Below are 22,676 nucleotides of genomic sequence, written 5' to 3' on the forward strand. Positions count from 1 at the left end.
ATACAGGTGATGGTGTTACCTTTCCAGGCCAATGCCAGGGTAAAGGAAAGAAAGAGAAGAAGAAAGTGTTTCATGTTTAAAGTATGAAGTCTTGATCCAGCATCTTGGGAGGAAGCAGTCCACATTGATGTCAGCTACTTCTCTTTTTCGTCGATTTGGTTTGGAGGTCTCTACCATTTGTGCAGGGCCAGATGTCAGGCGGAGCCTTCTTCAGCTGTGAGATGTGTCCCCAAGGTTCAAGTTCCTAAAGTTTGGCTGCCATCTGGGTAGTGAGGAGGACCTGGTATAGTCCATTCCAAGGAGATTCAAGGGCAGTCTTTGTTCTTAGTGATTCCAAATCAGAAGGGTAGGAGAAAATTGTAAACATTAGTTTGGTGAGTTATAGCCAGGTATTTGAGGAAACTAGAAGAATTCAGGATCCGGTCTAATTTACAGGTATTTAACAAAATCTCAAAGACAATTACCAGGATTAGAATCTAATATCTACAAAGATGCAAACATAATCTTTATAACTACCCCCATTTTTAAAAAACAAAGATAATCACCGTAAAACTAATTTATTTGCATTATACTTGACCTGATTATTTACATAGGTGTAGCAAGAATAGTGCTTGACCATATGAGTTCTTTTTAAGACTGCTTTGCTAGAACCTTGTAAGTAAGGTACCAGGTCGATTTTTCCAAGGGGCTTTATTGGCTCCATAAAGTCAACCTTAGTTCTTTAAAGCTATCTGGTCATATCTGAGTCTATGTACATCTCTCTCAAATATAACATTCCAGTTAAAGTTTTGGTAATATAACCAGTGTTTCCAGTTGTGTCCTGTTGCAAGGAGAACTGATTCTCATTGGACTTATGTAAATAACTAACTATTTTGCCATAAAAAGAATATTCAAGAGTTTCCAAATTCTGGAGGGATCAGGTAGGGAGAAAAAGTAAATGTTTCATCTTTGTTTACAAAAGTATACTTTACCAAATTGTTATAAGTCATAGATAGCTTAAGAGAAAAAGTTTCCTCAGATCTGGAAAAACAAAACATTAAAGAACCAGTAGTGCTTCAAGCAAGAAGGAATAAACATTATAATCACCCTTTTCGGTTCATTCAGTCCCATGTTATTAATTCTTGTTCTGCTTTAATCCAGTTTTTTTCCATTAGTTCTAGAAATTCTTATCCAGTTCAGTTTATGATCTTAAAGTTATCAGAAACGTGTGTTTGCCAGAGTCCTTTCCATGAATCTCCCTGAAGATGAGGCACTTTTGCAGCAACATTTTTGCAAAAGCATCTGAGTTAAAACAATAACTGTCTGTAAATGACAGAAAACTTTAAAAAATGCCCATTGTTAGAGATCTGATGAGAGTTTATTATAATAGAATTAGCAAGGAAATTTGTTTATTTCTGTGACACTCAATATTGTAAAATGATAACTGGAATTATGATGATAATATTATACCAGGACATACATATCAGACTTCAGGAGTTGCATATAGTTTCTGGAACACTTATAACATATACCTGTACAATTACAACATAAAGGCTTAGTATTACTTTTTTTTTTTTAATAGATTATTTATTTATTTATGCATTGGGTCAATTATGAACTCTCTTTTTATTTTAGCATTATATGGCCTGGCAAATTTATAAATACTTTTTATAATTTTTTATACTTTTTATAATTAAATTTTCTCTTAGTAAATTTCTCAGCGTGGCAGAAACCATGTTTACTAGGAGACCCAAATATCTTTAGTTTCCCTGTAAAAGGAAGCCAAAAGTGGATAAATCTATGTTCAATAATTAATACTTCAGTATTCTATCTTATTTGGAAATGAACTGGCTATTCATTGACTATCCATCATTTAATTTAACTTAACTTGGCAAAACTTTAAGTTTTCAGATTACCAAAAAGATTTGGAGAAACCGTTTAAAAAGTTCACCTAAAAACTTTTATTCCATTTACATCTATTCAATTTATTTATTTCACTTACTTTATATAAGTGCTTAATTTCTTTGAGCCAATTAAATAGAGCTCTTTTACAAATTAATTTTGGCAATACCCTCTGAAGGTAGAAAATACCGTACATCTACAATACATACATAGACACACATAAATAGACAGTTGCAAACAGGGACCTTATAGCTTCTGTTTTAAAATTACTGCCATGAATCAGGTACAGTAATTCACTAGCTGTAAAATAAGTTGAATGAATCTAAGTTGTTTTTCTGGTAGAGGGAACAAGTTAAGGTTATCTGCTCAGATGGCTAAAGCATTTTTACTAATATTTTTGGGGAACACACTTAAAAGATTTTTTATTTGCCTAGGTTTCAAACGACCATTTCCCCTTCCCTTTACATTCTGATAAGAATTACCTCCCTGAAGTCTGTAGAACATTTGTATCTCAAAGGTACAGAAAAAGAATGCGAGTTCCTCTAAGGAGTACTTTGGTTTCCTAAGGCCAGATTGTCTACAATACTTATAAGCTTTTTGAGATAAATAGGAGAGATTTGGGGATTGGTAAAAGGAATAGGTAGACTGTGAACTGCCTCTGGAGCTATATTTCTAGTTTTGCAAAGATTTGTAAGATAAGGATAGTTGCTCTCAATTCCCCAAAGAATTGGGTTGCAGCCTAAATGACATCATAGGTTGATCCTCTTATTCAGCTACATTATTCTTAATTTGCTTTTTCATATATATATATATATATCAGGGACAAGATTTCTAACCAAGATGGAAATTAAAAGATTTCTATGTTCTGGACTTAGAGCTGTTTTCCTTTGGAAGATTTTGGTAAATCCTTTCACAAAGGCTTTAGAAGGTTTTTCTTTCCTTCTGGGTACATAGTTTCATTTTGGTTTAGTGGAGGACACCTAAAAAAAATATTCCTATCAGACTCTGAATATCAGCTTCCAATTTCTGACCAACTTTTGACCACAGAGCTACTTTAAAAAAAAATCCTTTTAAATATCTTGTCAGTTTTCAGTTGGGACAAACAGTAAATATTTCTGGTAGTGTTGAACAACCCCGTGGACTTAAGAGGCATCCCCAAAGAAGGTGCAAAAACTATTTTATTTTCTTCTCTTTTTGGGTACTACAGACAGAGATCTGGGAGAGCTGACTCTGGTAAGAATTCTCACCCTTAGCTGGCTTCTGCCAGTTTTCCCAGGATCCCATTTGCAGGCTCCGAGGGGGGTCTAAAGTAGAGGGTGTAGCTCCAGTATCTACCAGATGTCAAGGTTTTTCATTAATTTAATTTTAGTTTCCCTTAGCTGCTTAAGGGAATAACATAGCAGTTTACCATGAAGTCCCTCAGAGTCTCATCAACTCTGAGAGGGGTCCATATGGGGACCCTCCTTCAAGGGTAGATATGGGGGTATATGTAAGGCCTCTAACTTGGCAGACTTTCATTTATGGTCTTGTAGTCTCTTTAGGAAAGACAATTTAGACTGAGGATTACTAGAATTAGTACTCAAATAAAGGACGATAGAGGCGAGTAGTAAAAGTTGCGTCTGTCTTGCAGTCTTTTGTTTTAGGTACCTCTTGTGTCTTTAATTTTTCATTAGACTTTTTCAATGAATTTTTCGATGAAGCTATTCTGGGGTCCTGAAGCCTTTTGGAAGGTTCTACGTACCAATTAAAATAGATGTCCCATTCAGTTTGTTTAATTTGGGAACCCTACTTTCAACTGCACTTCTTTTTTTTTTCCTTATTAGTCATCCATTTTATACACATCAGTGTATCCATGTCAATCCCAATCTCCCAATTCATCCCACCCCCACCCCCTGCCTCTTTCCCGCCTTGGTGTCCATACGTTTGTTCTCTACATCTGTGTCTCAATTTCTGCTCTGCAAACCAGTTCATCTGTACCATTTTCTAGGTTCCACATACATGAGTTAACATACGATATTTGTTTTTCTCTTTCTGACTTACTTCACTCTGTATGACAGTCTCTAGATGCATCCACGTCTCTACAAATGACCCAAGTTCATTCCTTTTTATGGCTGAGTAATATTCCATCGTGTATATATGTACCACAACTTCTTTATCCATTCGTCTGTCGATGGGCATTTAGGTTGCTTCCATGACCTGGCTATTGTAAATAGTGCTGCAATGGACATTGGGGTGCATGTGTCTTTTTGAATTACGGTTTTCTCTGGGTATATGCCCAGTAGTGGGATTGTTGGGTCATATGGTAATTCTATTTTTAGTTCTTTAAGGAACCTCCATACTGTTCTCCATAGTGACTGTATCAATTTACATTCCCACCAACAGTGCAAGAGTGTTCCCTTTTCTCCACACCCTCTCCAGCATTTGTTGTTTGTAGATGTTCTGATGATGCCCATTCTAACTGGTGTGAGGTGACACCTCATTGTAGTTTTGATTTGCATTTTTCTAATAATTAGTGATGTTGCGTAGCTTTTCACGTGCTTCTTGGCCATCTGTATGTCTGCTTTGGAGAAATGTCTATTTAGGTCTTCTGCCCACTTTTGGATGAGTTGTTTGTTTTTTTAATATTGAGCTGCCTGAGCTGTTTATATATTTTGGAGATTAATCCTTTGTCTGATGATTCATTTGCAAATATTTTCTTCCATTCTGAGGGTTGTCTTTTCGTCTTATTTATGGTTTCCTTTGCTGTGCAAAAGCTTTGAAGTTTCATTAGGTCCCATTTGTTTATTTTTGTTTTTATTTCCATTACTCTAGGAGGTGGATCAAAAAAGATCTTGCTGTGATTTATGTCTAAGAGTGTTCTTCCTATGTTTTCCTCTAAGAGCTTTATAGTGCCTGGTCTTAACATTTAGGTCTCGAATCCATTTTGAGTTTATTTTTGTGTATGGTGTTAGGGATTATTCTAATTTCATCCTTTTACACGTAGCTGTCCAGTTTTCCGAGCACCACTTATTGAAGAGACTGTCTTTTCTCCATTGTATATCCTTGCCTCCTTTGTCATAGATTAGTTGACCATAGGTGCATGGGTTTATCTCTGGGCTTTCTATCTTGTTCCATTGACCTATGTTTCTGTTTTTGTGCCAGTACCATATTGTCTTGATTACTGTAGCTTTGTAGTATAGTCTGAAGTCAGGGAGTCTGATTCCTCCAGCTCTGTTTTTTTTCCTCAAGACTGCTTTGGCTATTCGGGGTCTTTTGTGTCTCCATACAAATTTTAAGATTTTTTGTTCTAGTTCTGTAAAAAATGCCACTGGTAATTTGATAGGAATTGCATTGAATCTGTAGGTTGCTTTGGGTACTATAGTCATTTTCAAAATATTGATTCTCCAATCCAAGAACATGGTATATCTCTCCATCTGTTGGTATCATCTTTAATTTCTTTCATCAGTGTCTTATAGTTTTCTGCATACAGGTCTTTTGTCTCCCTAGGTAGGTTTATTCCTAGGTATTTTATTCTTTTTGTTGCAATGGTAAATGGGAGTGTTTCCTTAATTTCTCTTTCAGATTTTTCATCATTAGTGTATAGGAATGCGAGAGATTTCTGTGCATTAATTTTGTATCCTGCAACTTTACCAAATTCATTGATTAGCTCTGGTAGTTTTCTGGTGGCATCTTTAGGATTCTCTATGTATAGTATCATGTCATCTGCAGACAGTGACAATTTTACTTCTTCTTTTCCAATTTGTATTCCTTTTATTTCTTTTTCTTCTCTGATTGCCGTGGCTAGGACTTCCAAAATTATGTTGAATAATAGTGGTGCGAGTGGACACCCTTGTCTTGTTCCTGATCTTAGAGGAAATGATTTCAGGTTTTCACCATTGAGAATGATGTTTGCTGTGGGTTTGTCATATATGGCCTTTATTATGTTGAGGTAGGTTCCCACTATGCCTACTTTCTGGAGAGTTTTTATCATAAATGGGTGTTGAATTTCGTCAAAAACTTTTTCTGCATCTATTGAGATGATCATATGGTTTTTATTCTTCAGTTTGTTAATATAGTGTATCCCATTGATTGATTTGCGTATATTGAAGAATCCTTGCATCCCTGGGATAAATCCCACTTGATCATGGTGTATGATCCTTTTAATGTGTTGTTGGATTCTGTTTGCTAGTATTTTGTTGAGGATTTTTGCATCTATATTCATCAGTGATATTGGTCTGTAATTTTCTTTTTTTTAGTATCTTTGTCTGGTTTTGGTATCAGGGTGATGGTGGCCTCATAGAATGAGTTTGGACGGGCGTCCCTGGTGGCGCAGTGGTTAAGAATCTGCCTGTCATTGCGGGGGACACGGGTTCGAGCCCTCGTCTGGGAAGATCCCACATGCCACGGAGCAACTAAGCCCGTGCACCACAAATACTGAGCCTGCGTGCCTGGAGCCCGTGCTCTGCAACAAGAGAAGCCACCGCAAGGAGAAGAGCCCGTGCACCGCAACGAAGAGTAGCCCTCGCTCGCCGCAACTAGAGAAAGCCCACGCACAGCAACAAAGACCTCACAAAACCAAATAAATAAATAAATACATTTATTAAAAAAGAAAAAAACGAATGAGTTTTGGAGTGTTCCTTCCTCTGTGGTTTTTGGAAGAGTTTGAGAAGGATGGGTGTTAGCTCTTCTCTAAATGTTTGATAGAATTCACCTGTGAAGCCATCTGGTCCTGGACTTTTGTTTGTTGGAAGATTTTTAATCACAGTTTCAATTTCATTACTTGTGATTGGTCTGTTCATATTTTCTATTTCTTCCTGGTTCAGTCTTGGAAGTTTATACCTTTCTAAGAATTTGTCCATTTCTTCCAGGTTGTCCATTTTATTGGCATAGAGTTGCTTGTAGTAGTCTCTTAGGATGCTTTGTGTTTCTGTGGTGTCTGCTGTAACTTCTCCTTTTTCATTTCTAATTTTATTGATTTGAGCCCTCTCCCTCTTTTTCTTGATGAGTCTGGCTAATGATTTATCAATTTTATCTTCTCGAACAACCAGCTTTTAGTTTTATTGAGCTTTGCTATTGTTTTCTTTGTTTCTATTTCATTTATTTCTGCTCCGATCTTTATGATTTCTTTCCTTCTGTTAACTTTGGGTTTTGTTTGTTCTTCTTTCTCTAGTTCCTTTAGGTGTAAGGTTAGATTGTTTACTTGAGATTTTTCTTGTTTCTTGAGGTAGGCTTGTATAGCTATCAAGTTCCCTCTTAGCACTGCTTTTGCTGCATCCCATAGGTTTTGGATTGTCATGTTTTCATTGTCATTTGTCTCTAGGTATTTTTTGATTTCCTCTTTGATTTCTTCAGTGATCTCTTGGTTATTTAGTAATGTATTGTTTAGCCTCCATGTGTTTGTGTTTTTTACGTTTTTTTCCCTGTAATTCATTTCTAATCTCATAGCCTTGTGGTCAGAAAAGATGCTTGATATGATTTCAATTTTCTTAAATTTACTGAGGTTTGATTTGTGACCCAAGATGTGATCTATCCTGGGGAATGTTCTGTGTGCATTTGAGAAGACAGTGTTATCTGCTGTTTCTGGATGGAATGTCCTATAAATATCAATTAAATCTATCTGGTCTATTGTGTCATTTAAAGCTTGTGTTTCCTTATTAATTTTCTGTTTGGATGATCTGTCCATTGGTGTAAGTGAGGTGTTAAAGTCCCCCACTATTATTGTGTTACTGTCGATTTCCTCTTTTATAGCTGTTAGCAGTTGCCTTATGTATTGAGATACTCCTGTGTTGGGTGCATATATATTTATAATTGTTATATCTTCTTCTTGGATTGATCCCTTGATCATCATGTAGTGTCTTTCCTTGTCTCTTGTAACATTCTTTATTTTAATGTCTATTTTATGTGATATGAGTATTGCTACTCCAGCTTTCTTTTGATTTCCATTTGTATGGAATATCTTTTTCCATCCCCTCACTTTCAGTCTGAATGTGTCCCTAGGTCTGAAGTGGGTCTCTTGTAGACAGCATATATATGGGTCTTGTTTTTGTATCCATTCAGCAAGCCTGTGTCCTTTGGTTGGAGCATTTAATCCACTCACGTTTAAGGTAATTATCGATATGTATGTTCCTATGACCATTTTCTTAATTGTTTTGGGTTTGTTTTTGTAGGTCCTTTTCTTCTCTTGTGTTTCCCACTTAGAGAAGTTCCTTTAGCATCTGTTGTAGAGCTGGTTTGGTGGTGCTGAATTCTCTTAGCTTTTGCTTGTCTGTGAAGCTTTTGATTTCTCCGTCAAATCTGAATGAGATCCTTGCTGGGTAGAGTAATCTTGGTTGTAGGTTCTTCCCTTTCATCACGTTAAGTATATCATGCCACTCCCTTCTGGCTTGTAGAGTTTCTGCTGAGGGATCAGTTGTTAACCTTATGGGAGTTCCCTTGTATGTTATTTGTCATTTTTCCCTTGCTGCTTTCAATAAATTTTCTTTGTCTTTAATTTTTGCCAATTTGATTACTATGTGTCTCGGCATGTTTCTCCTTGGGTTTTTCCTGTATGGGAGTCTCTGCACTTCCTGGACTTGGGTGGCTATTTCCTTTCCCATGTTAGGGAAGTTTTCGACTATAATCTCTTCAAATATTTTCTCGGGTCCTTTCTCTCTCTCTCTTGTCCTTCTGGGACCCCCTATAATGCGAATGTTGTTGCATTTAATGTTGTCCCAGAGGTCTCGTAGGCTGTCTTCATTTCTTTTCATTCTTTTTTCTTCATTCTGTTCCACAGCAGTGAATTCCACCATTCCATCTTCCAGGTCACTTATCCGTTCTTCTGCCTCAGTTATTCTGGTATTGATTCTTTCTAGTGTAGTTTTCATTTCAGTTATTGTGTTGTTCATCTCTGTTTGTTCTTTAATTCTTCTAGGTCTTTGTTAAACATTTCTTGCATCTTCTCTATCTTTGCCTCCATTCTTTTTCCGAGGTCTTGGATCATCTTCACTATCATTATTCTGAATTCTTTTTCTGGAAGATTGCCTATCTCCATTTCATTTAGTTGTTTTTCTGGGATTTTATCTTGTTCCTTCATCTGGTACATAGCCCTCTGCCTTTTCATCTTGTTTATCCTTCTTTCGATGTGGTTTTTGTTCCACAGGCTGCAGGATTGTAGTTTTTCTTGCTTCTGCTGTCTGCCCTCTGGTGGATGAGGCTATCTAAGAGGCTTGTGGAAGTTTCCTGATGGGAGGGACTGGTGGTGGGTAGAGCTCTCAACTGCACTTCTTAAATGATCTTTTCTAATTGGAATGTTCCTCTTAATGGCCGTTGTAATTTCCCTGAGGGCCAGTAGTAGTTTGGTAAGATCCTTAGCTGCAAATGAAGTTCAATCCACATTTCTGTCCAGCCATATTTAGCTGCAAATGGAGTACCACCCACATTTCTGTTGGCCATATTTTGGGGCCCCTATCCTGATGGTTATCAAGCTAAGTTCCCAGGATACAAAACAATGATCTTGTCTAATTCTAGACTGTTTTTAGTAAGATTTTGTCATTTTTGTAGATATTTATAACTTCCTGGATCACAGTTTCTTTTTTTTAATTAATTAATTAATTAATTAATTTATTTATTTATTTATTTATTTATGGCTGTGTTGGGTCTTCGTTTCTGTGTGAGGGCTTTCTCTAGTTACGGCAAGTGGGGGCCACTCTTCATCGCGGTGCGCGGGCCTCTCACTATCGTGGCCTCTCCCGTTGCGGAGCACAGGCTCCAGACACGCAGGCTCAGCAATTGTGGCTCACGGGCCTAGTCGCTCCGCGGCATGTGGGATCCTCCCAGACCAGGGCTCGAACCCGTGTCCCCTTCACTGGCAGGCAGACTCTCAACCACTGCGCCACCAGGGAAGCCCTTTAATTTTTTAAATAATTTATTTTTGGCTGCGTTGGGTCTTCGTTCCTGTGCGCGGGCTTTCTCTAGTTGTGGCGAGTGGGGGCTACTCTTTGTTGCGGTGTGTGGGCTTCTCATTGCAGTGGCTTCTCTTGTTGCGGAGCACAGGCTCTAGGCGGGTGGGCTTCAGCAGTTGTGTCACGTGGGCTCAGTAGTTGTGGCTCGTGGGCTCTAGAGCACAGGCTCAGTAGCTGTGGCGCATGGGCTTAGTTGCTCCGAGGCATGTGGGATCTTCCTGGACCAGGGCTCGAACCCGTGCCCCCTGCATTGGCAGGCGGATTCTTAACCACTGCGCCACCAGGGAAGCCCTGGATCACAGTTTTTAGACATAAAATAAGCACATGTGTCAGAGTGTGGCACACTTAACTCCTTAGAACTTAAGGATCCCAGTTATTATTATTATTATTAATTTATTTTTAGCTAAACCTTTGGGTCTCTCAGAGCCAAACTAATAGCTAAGACGGATATGCTGCTGGGTTGGAGATTGTGTGGTGTTTTACAGTGTACCTTATTGCACAGAAATTTTCTTGAGGTTGGTGGGCAACGTAGTGTCAATCTGACCCATTCAGTGGCCACCTTATCCTAACACGGGAGTCTTTTAGAGTTAGGTGGCAAGCACTCTAACAGCTTTCAAAGTGCTAGACTCGTGTCCGTCAATTTTTGCAGCTGTTTTTTGGCTTCCAAGATTCCCATTAGCAGTAGCCTTTATCTACACAAAACAAGACAAACATGTAGTTCAACACACCAGCAGTAACCAAGAGATGTTACTGTGGACTGGCCAGGAGAAGGCGCTGTGTGCACCACCAGCAATTCCTAACTTGGAACTGGGGAAAGGAGTGAACCAGCAGACCCCCAAAATGAAGACTGTGGACTGCACTGGGTTTCCAAAAAGGGGTAATATGTACTGGAAAGCCAGTTAGATCAGAAGCTTCCTGCAAAGAGAGCAGAACTCAGAATTGAGAGGAAATTACCCACAGCCCTCAGAAATGGTGAGAAAGACAGAGAAATCAGAAGTGTTCACGGGTACCACACCTTTGTTTCTCATTGTAGCTGAAGCCATCAGAAGTCTCCTTCAGTCCTGCCGGTGCCGCCACCAAATCTGTTAAAAAAACAAAATTCAACGGAGTAAATTTGAAGATCTAATTGGCTTTATTCAGTGATTCATGAATGGGGCAGCAGCATCCCATCTAGAAAACAGAAAGGAGATTGAAAAAGCTGCAGAAAAGGAGAGGTTTTTAAAGGCAGAAAGGGGTAAGATAGGGAAGTCATAAACAGAAAGAAAGGAATATTTCAGGCAAGTTCACCTTCCTTTGGGGGAAGACAAGGGTCTGTCAGGTTGATTACTTCACTAGTGCTGGCCAGGAAATTCTAGACTGGTTAAGATTACATTCCTAGGAGAGGCTGGAAAATACACTTAGGTTATGTATTAAGTCTCGGTTTACTGACATGGAGCTTAGCACAAGTGACTCCATTTTGGGCCTGTTGTCTCTTTTTTAACAAAACAAAATATTTCTTTAACTCTTGGAATAAAATCTAGTTAACCTAGCTGTTTAAAAAAATCTAATAATCAAACCATTCATAACTGCCCGAGGGATCCCCTCCCTTCACCCCCGGCCCTGTGTCCCCCCAGCCTCCTCTTTCCTAGTGTTAACTCCTTTACAGTGCTGCATATTTAAATTTGGGACTTTCATGGAAAAACTATGAACACCACCATTTCCTTTATCTTTGTTGTTCTCTAAAGAATTTTCTGAAAGAAAATTTAGGGGAGCCCTTGCCATCCTTCTTGTTATTGTTGTTGGAGGATTCTTGGCTATAATTGCCATCAAACGGTCTTTACTGGCACTGTGTAGTCTAGCAGAAATCCCTGTGAGCTGGGACCTCCTTCATTTTCCTCTTCAGTGAAATGGGACATCAGATAAGATGTTCTTTAAAATTCTTGACCCTCAAAGGACTATGACTGTGCTCCGTAGCTGCAGGCGCATGTGTAGGAGTGAGGGGCACTGCTCTTCCCTTCTGCCTCCCCGCTCACTCCCTTAGCTCATACTTCATTAACATCTTAACAGCTTCTAGTGCCTTTCCTCTTTTTTCCTTTTTTTTTTTTTGAGTAAGGGGTTTGACCATTCTGCTTTGTTTTTCCCCCAACATCTTATTTTAAAAAATTGCAAACCTTCAGAGAAGATGAAAGAATAATACAATGAATACCCCATGCACTTCACCTAGATTCACGTTGTTAACTTTACCATTCTCTCTCTCCCTCTCTCTCGCTCTCTCTTCCTTCTTTCTCTCCAGCTCCATTTCCCTCTCTATTTGAAAGTATTGGTAAGTTGCAGACATCAGATATTAACCTCTGTATACTTTAGCATTAATGTCCTAAAAAGAGGGATATTCTCTTCCATAACTACAATACTATATTACACTGAAAAAATTAAAATTAATAGAGTAATATTCTCTAACATATAGTTCATATTCAGAATTTCCCAGTTGTGCAGATTTGCCCTTTGTAACTGTGTTTTCCTTCCCTTTGGAAGAAGAGCTCTCCCTAGCCCTCTTGTCCCCTCCAGTCACCCTGCTCTTTCTCCTCCCTTTCGGAGAGCTTGCTCCTGAAGGGTGCATTCACACTGCTGTCTCCTACCTTCTCATTTATCCCATCCTGTGGAATATGATTTAGACAAGTTCTTGAATGACCTTGAAATCCCATGGAGCATTTTCAGTACTTACTTTGCTTGACTTCCTGGCAGCACCTGGCACTCCTGTACACTCCCGTCTTAAAATACTCATGGCCCTTAGCTTCAGTGACAGCATCTTCTCCTGGTTTCCTTTTATGTCTCTGTTTTAACTGTTTATGAGGGCTCCATTTTCTCCCAACTTTTAAATATTGGGGTTCCTCTGGGTTCCTCTTGGCCCTCTTATTTTGTCACTCTGATGCTCTCCTTGGGTGACTTTACTCCCATGGTTTTAATTATCATCAGTATGCCAAAACTGCCATATCTTTATTTTCAGCCCACGCCATATACTATAATCCCTAGTTTGTTGGCATCAATTGGGAATCATTTTAAACAAGTACTTTTCTTTGTAAAAGGAGACTGCTTTCTTCATCTGAAATTATGATCCCTCTCAATAACAATTTTTAGTTAATTACTCACTTTTTAATATGGTAATGTGTTGGCCTTGAGGTTTATATAGGATTGATACTACAGACACATTTATTGCCTACATGAAACAGGCAAACAAAAAGCCAAACATCCTTTTTGTTCTTTATACCATTCAAATTCATCTTTATCTTTTTCTCTATTTGCTGTGTGATTAATCCACCTCTGCTTTAGAAATGTCAAGTATTATGAGACTCTGACATGGACTATTTAGATATCCACTCTAGAATCATGAGCCTTTAGAAGGTAGAAAGTACTGCTGAAAGGGTATGAAGTCCCACCTCTTTATTTTTTTTTACCAGATTCCAGCCTTGACTAGATAATTCACAAAGAAGCCAGCCTTATAGTTGGATCCTGTTAATTATTAGAAAATCCTGTTACAGACAGACACATATCAATTCAGTGTAAGAAAGAGCAGTACCTCAGCCCCAATTGCCAGTTTTAGGTATGCCTTGTTTTATTGCACTTTGCTTTATTGTGCTTCACAGATATTGTATTTTTTACAAATTGAAGGTTTGTGGCAACCCTGTTGGCACCGTTTTTCCAACAGCATTTGCTCACTTTGTGTCTCTGTGTCACATTTTGGTAATTCTCACAGTATTTTCAACTTTTTCATTTTATTAGATCTGTTATGATGATCTGTGATCAGCGATCCTTGATGTTACTATTGTAATTGTTTTGACATTTTTTTAGCAATGAAGTATTTTTTAATTAAGGTATGTACTTTTTTTAGACATAATGCTATTGTACACTTAGTAGGCTACAATATAGTATAAACATAGCTTTTATATGCACTGGGAAACCAAAAAGTTCATGTGACTCTTTATTGCATTATTCATTTTGTTGTGGTGGTCTGAAACCTAACCTGAAATATCTCCAAGGTATGCCTGTATTTCCCGTAATCAGAACACTTTTCTATATGATTATGGCTTTATATTCATTATCTTTTTAGCAGCTGCAAAAGACAAAAATTTAATGCTCATTATATTTGATCTTGGATGAATGAATGTAGCAGTATAACTCAGATTAGTAATTAATAACAAGGGAGACATAAAACAGAATTGTAGTCAAGATATTTAATTTATTTTTCTGAGTGAGGATTAAAGGTCGTTATTGAATTGTTGAATAGAACATACTTCCTACAAGAAAATATTTCAATGATTTAAAATGATAGTAAATCTTTTACATAGCTAAATTTCTTATACAATAGTAATTTTTAGAAATTTGTATTTTCACGATAATGATTGTTTTAGAACAATCATTCAGCTGCTCATTCCCATTTCCTGGCCCCTGTGGCCACCTGGATCAGCTCCACCTCTGCCATCTTTATGATCATTATCCCATTCTCTGATCTCTCAATTTTCATTGAAACCTCTGGACTGTAGACCCTTCCCATGTGTCTCTGTATCCCCACCCCCTCTTGTCTTCACTTTCTTACCCATCCGTTTCTCCCCATCTTCTATTGGCTATCACTTCTACCAGTTAACAGAATATACACAGTAATCATGTTTTAGGCCATTTAAAGGAGAAGTAATAGGTGAAATGTTTGTTTCTAGACCAATTGCTAGCAAACTTTGGCTACGGTTCCTTGATGGGAAAGCCAAGGATATTAGTGAATTGACTTGGATTTTTTCTACAAGTATAATTCAGATTTTTTTTTTTTTGAGTAGCCTTTACAATTTGTCTTTTGTATCCAGAAGCTTCTGATTTGAGTGTTCATATTTACACATCCTATTTTGTCCTTTAATGGTTATTTTCAGCTTTGCTATAGGCTAGGTAGGCTGCAGCTGGGGCATTAAAAAAATAGAGGGACGAATTAGAGTATTTTATAATTGGAAAGAATCTTAGAGGTCACATAATCCCAAGTTATCATTGTTCACATGAGAAACCGAGGACCAGAGAGGTTAAGCGATTTGCCTGAGGTTACACAGTTGGCACCTGGTTGAGTTAGGACCAAAACGGAAATCTCCAGATTACAAATTCGGAACTTATTTTTATTATCCCATGTGGATGGGTTGGTGGGTGGGCGAGTATGTGGGTAAATAAAAAGTCAAAGTAATGACCTCTATTTCTTGCCCTTCTCTGACTGGAAGGCCATATGTTTCCAAGAATGATAAAACTATGATCTCTTTTGTCATTTGGGAAAGTGATAGTTTTGTTTAAAATATCTGTCGTTGTTTTAGAGGCTGGACCTCATGCTTTCCTCTCGTTTCCCTCTTGTTTAAGAAAAATACTTTCCAAGGACAAGGATCCTATGTTGTGCCCTTGCTCTGCAGGGATGTCAGAGTTTCTGGAGGAACGAGCCTCATAGGGTCCCTGCCTTGCTGCTCAAGAAGCAGGCTTTGTGACCATCTCATGGCTGCTGGGCATGTGCTTTGAGCTGTTTTTCCAGTGAAGTTGAAAGTCTCGCTGGGACAGACACATACTCTAGCAGATGGCAGATATCTGTAAATAAAAGTAACAGTGAAAACTGTGGTCCCAGAGTTGAGCCATACCCTATTCTCATCGTGCTTTGAACAGCTGAGGTAATAGATGCTTTTCCTCCTTGTTTAAAGCCTTTTGCCACTAGGTGGTTCATTCTCTTTCCAGTTCATTTGAATTCATTTTAATCAGTTCTATCACACTTGTGTCTCTCTTCCTGCTTGGATAGCAGACCCCTTAAAGTTACATTAAATATTCACTCATCCTGTTGCCTCCTCAGGAGGCCTCTGATAGCAGAATTTCAAAAGCAGAGTCTTTAAATGCCTTACCATTCTAAATATAAAACTTCTTATTTAAAGGACTGTCAAATAAACTCCTATTTAAAAAACAAAACAAAACAAAACATAGAATTCACCAATTAGCATGAAGAGAAACGCAAGACAGGAAGTTTTAACTAAACAGTAATTTCATTCATTCATTCATTCAACAAATATTTATCAAGCATCTACTATGTTCCAGGGACTGTTCCAGACTCAGGGTACACAGCAGCTAACCCAATGGACCAAAATCCCAGCCTTTATGGAGATAACATTCTAGTGAAAGGAGACAGACAGTAACAAATGAGTAAAATATATGCTATATCAGATGGTGATAAGTGCTGTGGAGGGAAAGAAGGAGATAGGCAATGGGGGATGGGTGCCATTTTACAAGGGGTGTTCGGGAAAGGCCTCACGGAGAAGGCAACGTTTGAGCCAAGACTGTGGACTCTAAGGAAGTGATCCCTGTGCGTCCTGGTTGGCATGGCTCTTCTGCTCCTGGCTCTTGGGTTCTGAGGTGGTAACCTGTTTGTTCACACTAGTTTGTGAATTTTTTAATGAAATATTATGTGTAATTAGGAAGTCTTTGAGGGTACTAGAAGTTGCTAACCTCTCTGAACCTGAAGTTTCCTTATGTGTAACATGGAGATGATAATACTTGTGGGGACTAAATGTCTTGTAGTAGACCATTAACGTATGGTAGCTACTTTGTTCTACTGTTAATTATAGAAATAACATTAAGCTTGATTTTTTTTTTTTTTTTGGTGTTGCTAATACTAAATAGAAGAGACTTTAGTGATCATTTATTCCACTACGTCATTGTGCGGACAAAGAAAGTGAGGCACAGAAAAAGATCAATAGCTCTATGGAGGTTAAGAGGTTGAGAGGTGGGTGCAATTCCTTGCTGTCCATTTCAACTTACTGGCTAAGTGCCCTTAAGTAAGTTAGTCTCTCCCAGCTTCACAGTATGGCGAGGACTGACTGCAGAGATGAGTCCATTGCCTGGCCCTCAGTAAGTGTTCAGTAAATAGCCCTGGAACAGTTCCACTGTGCTTGGTGAACAGAGCCCCTGAGCTGAGCATTGGTTGGTCATGACAGTGACTGTCCCACAGAACAGACCTTTCAGGTGAACCTGGGCTCTGCATGATGATATGGTGAGAACACTTGAGATTTCAGACATGGTACTACCAATTATTCACTTTGTGATATTGAACATCACTTGATTTCTTCTCCCTGTGGTTTTTCCCTATAAAGATAACGGTACTTGACCTTATGCCTATTTCCTGGGGTTTTCTGAGAGCTGAATAATGAAACAAGAGTCTCTGGAACCCAACAGCCTTGGAGAAGCTCATAAACACAAACCCTCAGATGAATAGTGTATACTCGTTATACCACAGCAGTACTAAGCCGAGAGGCTGGATTGCTGCTTCAGAACTCAAATTGTTCTTGTTAGAGTTAACTCTTAATTCTTATGTGCTAACTGGGAAAAATTATGGCATGAATGAAAGGAGCCAGCTGGTGTTGGTTACTCGTCACTCTAAAAGTTGAGAAAGGCATAAGAGACTATATTTTAAATCTCATTCTCTCTCACCTGATTTCTTTCTTCAAAACTATGAAGCTACAGGATGGTTCAAAGGCTCCCAGCCCCAGAAGAGAGTCAGTGTGCCTGAATAATCCACAAACAAGACAATACTTGTCACTATAGTTGCCATTTATTTAGTAAATGCTTTACACTGGGCACTGGACTAAACTCTTCACCTGTAGTATCTCATTTCATCCTCATAGTAACTCTGTGAAGGAGGGAGGTGTGTTCATTTATTCATCTTTTATCAGTTGAATCGCAGGTGGAGAAGGTGGAGTGAATCATACTTCTCAGTATGTTGTACATTGTCATCATTGGTCTGCGCAAGGCCCTTTCTTATGGTAGTTATTTCATTAGCTTATTCCCTTTTAACCATATACTCTATGCTCATTCATTCACCCACCCCCCACAAATAACCAATTTCTTATTTTTAGTATCTTTTCCTTTCCGTATATTCTTATGAAACGTATATTGTGGTTTCGTGTGTGTGTATCTTAAATTTATATAAAATGGTATCATTTTATTGTATTCCATTCTGTCTCTAACTTTTTGATAACTGTTCTAACTGAAGCACTATATTTTGAAGACCCATCCACGTTGCTATATATCGCTTCCAGTTGTGGCATAATACTCCATGGTGTACACCCACCACAGTCACATCTTCTCCTTCCTAGCAGTAGACAGCCAGGTTGCGTTGGTGTCAAACTCCCTACGGCCGCCAGCAAAGAAGCATTGTATCCCCGTATGTCTCCTTTATGGGCTGTGTGAGAATTGCTTCGGGGTATATAATGAAGAATGGAATTGCTACTTCATAGGGCGTACATAGACTTCAAATAGTGCCAGACGAGGAAACTGAAGCTTTGAGAGTTCTAATAACTTTCCCAAAATCACATAGACAGTAGTCAGCAGAGTTGGGATTCAAATTCAGGCTCCAAAAGTGCTACTTTTGATGGCTGGGTCATCATTATTCCTGAGCATTTGAGACTTGAGGACATTGTACAAAAACATAAAGGAACATCTCGTTGTCTGTAGTTTTTATGTTCTTAGAACCTAGGAATCCAGGTGGACTGATTTTTTCTGAAGCACTTACCTTCCCCCCATAGCTCCATAGTAACTGTTTTTCTTTCCCTTTCGTATCCTGTGGGTCTGCAGCGCTAAAAGCCGCATTGGTCATCCAGAACTGGTACCGAGGTCGTAGTGCTCAGCTGAAGACCAGACAACGCTATGCCCTCACCATCTTCCAGTCCATCGAATACGCTGATGAACAAGGCCAATTGCAGGTCTGTTTTGCAAGCTTGTCTCTTATTTTGGTAAAATGCTTCCCTTTACCCCTTTTATTGAAAGAATGAAAGTTTGAGTGCATTTTAAGCTGAGGAACCTTGGTGAAAGACTTTTATAGAAGATATAGTGACATTGTTTTGGAACTAGCTACTGAGAGAGTATGATTTGGGAAGAGGATGGTGTTTTTCAGTTCTGAAGTTCATCTTTTTAAGAGGGCTGCCAGATGTCTAGTTAACTAATAAAAAATGGTCTTATTCTGTTTTTTTGGTATGTGCCCTAATAGTAAAGTTGTTACTTTATGAAGTAAAAAAATTACTTTAAGGAGTTAAATAAATGGAAGAATTTCCTGGGAACAGGGAGCAGACATATGAAAATTCTAGAAGAAAATATAGATGGGTGAGGAAGGACTTTGTCAAGCTTGCAAAAGTGGTATGTAAATCCAGCTTTAATGCTTATTAATAGAAAAAAAGTACTTTTAACAATAAAAAGATCTTGGAAAGATCTAGTACAACATATTTGTTAATGAAAAATTCAACTTGTGGAACAATATGAAGAGTTTTGTTTTTTTAAATTTTTTTTAATTTTTATTTTTTATTTCTTTTGGATGACCACAACAAAAGCAACAATGATTGCAATTACCAAACACGAAACACACTCATACTATGTCATAATATTGACATTCAGTCCAGTAATCCTCCACTGTAACAGCTCCTTTACTTTGCAGTGAAAATTGATTTGTATATTCTTTGCCTCTGAGTCCTTGTGGGATTTTCTTTTTTTAATTCAAACAGAAAGTCACAAAAATTATAATCATCCTCATCAGTTCACTGAGTCCCATGTAATTAATTTTTTTTTCATCTTGATCTTTTGTTAGCACTTTTATGAGTTCATCAGTTTTTCATTAGAGTTCTGAAAATGCTTATTCATTCAGTTCAGCAGTATAGTCAGTTACCAGAAACCTGTACGTGTCAGAGTCTTTTCCATGAATTCCTTGAAGATGAAACCCTTTTATAGGAACATATTTGCAAAAGCATCAGAGTACACCCAGAACTGTCTGTAAATGACAAAAGACTTAAAAATGACCACGGTTAAAGATTTGATGAAAGTTCATAATAATGCAATTGACAAGGAAATTTAGTAATTTCTGAGATATACATTTTAAAGTAATAACTAGAATTATGACTTATAACATTGTACCAGAACATATACGATTTTTAGAAATTTCATGTAATGTCTGAAACATTTATATTAACATATTTCCACATAAATAACCCAATGAAAGTTTAGTATTAGTTGTTTTCTTTGCTTTTTTATACTGCAGGTTCTTATTAGTCTCAATTTTATACACATCAGTGTATACATGTCAATCCCAATCACCCAAGTCAGCACACCACCATCCCCACCCCACCGCAGTTTTCCCCCCTTGGTGTCCATATGTCTGTTCTCTACATCTGTCTCTCAACTTCTGCCCTGCAAACCGGCTCATCTGTACCATTTTTCTAGGTTCCACATACATGTGTTAATATACGATATTTGTTTTTCTCTTTCTGACTTACTTCACTCTGTAGGACAGTCTCTAGATCCATCCACGTCTCAACAAATGACTCAATTTCGTTGCTTTTTATGGCTGAGTAATATTCCATTGTATATATATACCACAACTTCTTTATCCATTCGTCTGTCGATGGGCATATACGTTGCTTCCATGACCTGGCTATTGTAAATAGTGCTGCAATGAACATTGGGGTGCATGTGTCTTTTTTAATTATGGTCTTCTCTGGGTATACGCCCAGTAGTGGGATTGCTGGATCATATGGTAAATCTATATTTAGTTTTTTAAGGAACCTCCATACTGTTCTCCATAGTGGCTGTATCAATTTACATTCCCAGCAACAGTGCAAGAGGGTTCCCTTTTCTCCACACCCTCTCCAGCATTTGTTGTTTGTAGATTTTCTGATGATGCCCGTTCTAACTGGTGTGAGGTGATACCTCATTGTAGTTTTGATTTGCATTTCTCTAATAATTAGTGATGTTGAGCAGCTTTTCATGTGCTTCTTGGCCATCTGTATGTCTGCTTTGGAGAAATGTCTATTTAGGTCTTCTGCCCATTTTGGGATTGGGTTGTTTGTTTCTTTAATATTGAGCTGAATGAGCTGTTTATATATTTTGGAGATTAATCCTTTGTCCGTTGATTTCGTTTGCAAATATTTTCTGCCATTCTGAGGGTTGTCTTTTCGTCTTGTTTATGGTTTCGTTTGCTGTGCAAAAGCTTTGAAGTTTCATTAGGTCCCATTTGTTTATTTTTGTTTTTATTTCCATTACTCTAGGAGGTGGATCAAAAAAGATCTTGCTGTGATTTATGTCAAAGAGTGTTCTTCCTATGTTTTCCTCTAAGAGTTTTATAGTGTCCGGTCTTACATTTAGGTCTCGGATCCATTTTGAGTTTATTTTTGTGTATGGTGTTAGGGATTATTCTAATTTCATCCTTTTACACGTAGCTGTCCAGTTTTCCGAGCACCACTTATTGAAGAGACTGTCTTTTCTCCATTGTATATCCTTGCCTCCTTTGTCATAGATTAGTTGACCATAGGTGCGTGGGTTTACCTCTGGGCTTTCTATCTTGTTCCATTGATCTATGTTTCTGTTTTTGTGCTAGTACCATATTGTCTTGATTACTGTAGCTTTGTAGTATAGTCTGAAGCCAGGGAGTCTGATTCCTCCAGCTCCGTTTTTCTCCCTCAAGACGGCTTTGGCTATTCGGGGTCTCCGGTGTCTCCATACAAATTTTAAGATGATTTGTTCTAGTTCTGTAAAAAATGCCATTGGTAATTTGATAGGAATTGCATTGAATCTGTAGGTTGCTTTGGGTAGTATAGTCATTTTCAAAATATTGATTCTTCCAATCCAAGAACATGGTATATCTCTCCATCTGTTGGTATCATCGTTAATTTCTTTCATCAGTGTCTTATAGTTTTCTGCATATAGGTCTTTTGTCTCCCTTGGAAGGTTTATTCCTAGGTATTTTATTCTTTTTGTTGCAGTGGTAAATGGGAGTGTTTCCATAATTTCTCTTCCAGATTTTTCATCATTAGTGTATAAGAATGCAAGAGATTTCTGTGCATTAATTTTGTATCCTGCAACTTTACCAAATTCATTGATTAGCTCTAGTAGTTTTCTGGTGGCATCTTTAGGATTCTCTATGTATAATATCATGTCATCTGCAAACAGTGACAGTTTTACTTCTTCTTTTCCAATTTGTATTCCTTTTATTTCTTTTTCTTCTCTGATTGCTGTGGCTAGGACTTCCAAAATTATGTTGAATAATAGTGGTGAGAGTGGACATCCTTGTCTCATTCCTGATCTTAGAGGAAATGCTTCCAGTTTTTCACCATTGAGAATGATGTTTGCTGTGGGTTTGTCATATATGGCCTTTATTATGTTGAGGTAGGTTCCCTCTATGCCCACTTTCTGGAGCGTTTTTATCATAAATGGGTGTTGAATTTCGTCAAAAGCTTTTTCTGCATCTATTGAGATGATCATATTGTTTTTATTCTTCAATTTGTTAATATGGTGTATCACATTGATTGATTTGCGTATATTGAAGAATCCTTGCATCCCCGGGATAAATCCCACTTGATTGTGGTGTATGATCCTTTTAATGTGTTGTTGGATTCTGCTTGCTGGTATTTTGTTGAGGATTTTTGCATCTACATTCATCAGTGATATTGGTCTGTAATTTTCTTTTTTTGTAGTATCTTTGTCTGGTTTTGGTATCAGGGTGATGGTGGCCTCATACAATGAGTTTGGGAGTGATCCTTCCTCTGCAATTTTTTGGAAGAGTTTGAGAAGGATGGTGTTAGCTCTTCTCTAAATGTTTGTTAGAATTCACCTGTGAAGCCATCTGGTCCTGGACTTTTGTTTGTTGGAAGATTTTTAATCACAGTTTCAATTTCATAACTTGTGATTGGTCTGTTCATATTTGCTGTTTCTTCCTGGTTCAGTCTTGGAAGGTTATACCTTTCTAGGAATTTGTCCATTTCTTCCAGGTTGTCCATTTTATTGGCATAGAGTTGCTTGTAGTAGTCCTTTGGATGCTTTGTATTTCTGTGGTGTCTGTTGTAACTTCTCCTTTTTCATTTCTAA

General features: G+C 38.0%; 1 protein-coding gene across 7 annotated transcripts in view; it reads left to right on the forward strand.

Moving 5' to 3' along the window:
* Nucleotides 1–22,676, forward strand: part of PPEF1 (protein phosphatase with EF-hand domain 1) — a 147,223-nt gene that overhangs the window by 41,314 nt on the left and 83,233 nt on the right. For all 7 annotated transcript variants that reach the window (XM_036841022.1, XM_036841027.1, XM_036841025.1 and 4 more), the window contains one exon: nt 18,405–18,532. In XM_036841022.1, the coding sequence (XP_036696917.1) occupies nt 18,405–18,532 (128 nt within the window). The remainder of the gene's footprint in view (nt 1–18,404; nt 18,533–22,676) is intronic.

The sequence above is a fragment of the Balaenoptera musculus genome, chromosome X, assembly GCF_009873245.2.
Source record: "Balaenoptera musculus isolate JJ_BM4_2016_0621 chromosome X, mBalMus1.pri.v3, whole genome shotgun sequence".
Taxonomy (NCBI): domain Eukaryota; kingdom Metazoa; phylum Chordata; class Mammalia; order Artiodactyla; family Balaenopteridae; genus Balaenoptera; species Balaenoptera musculus.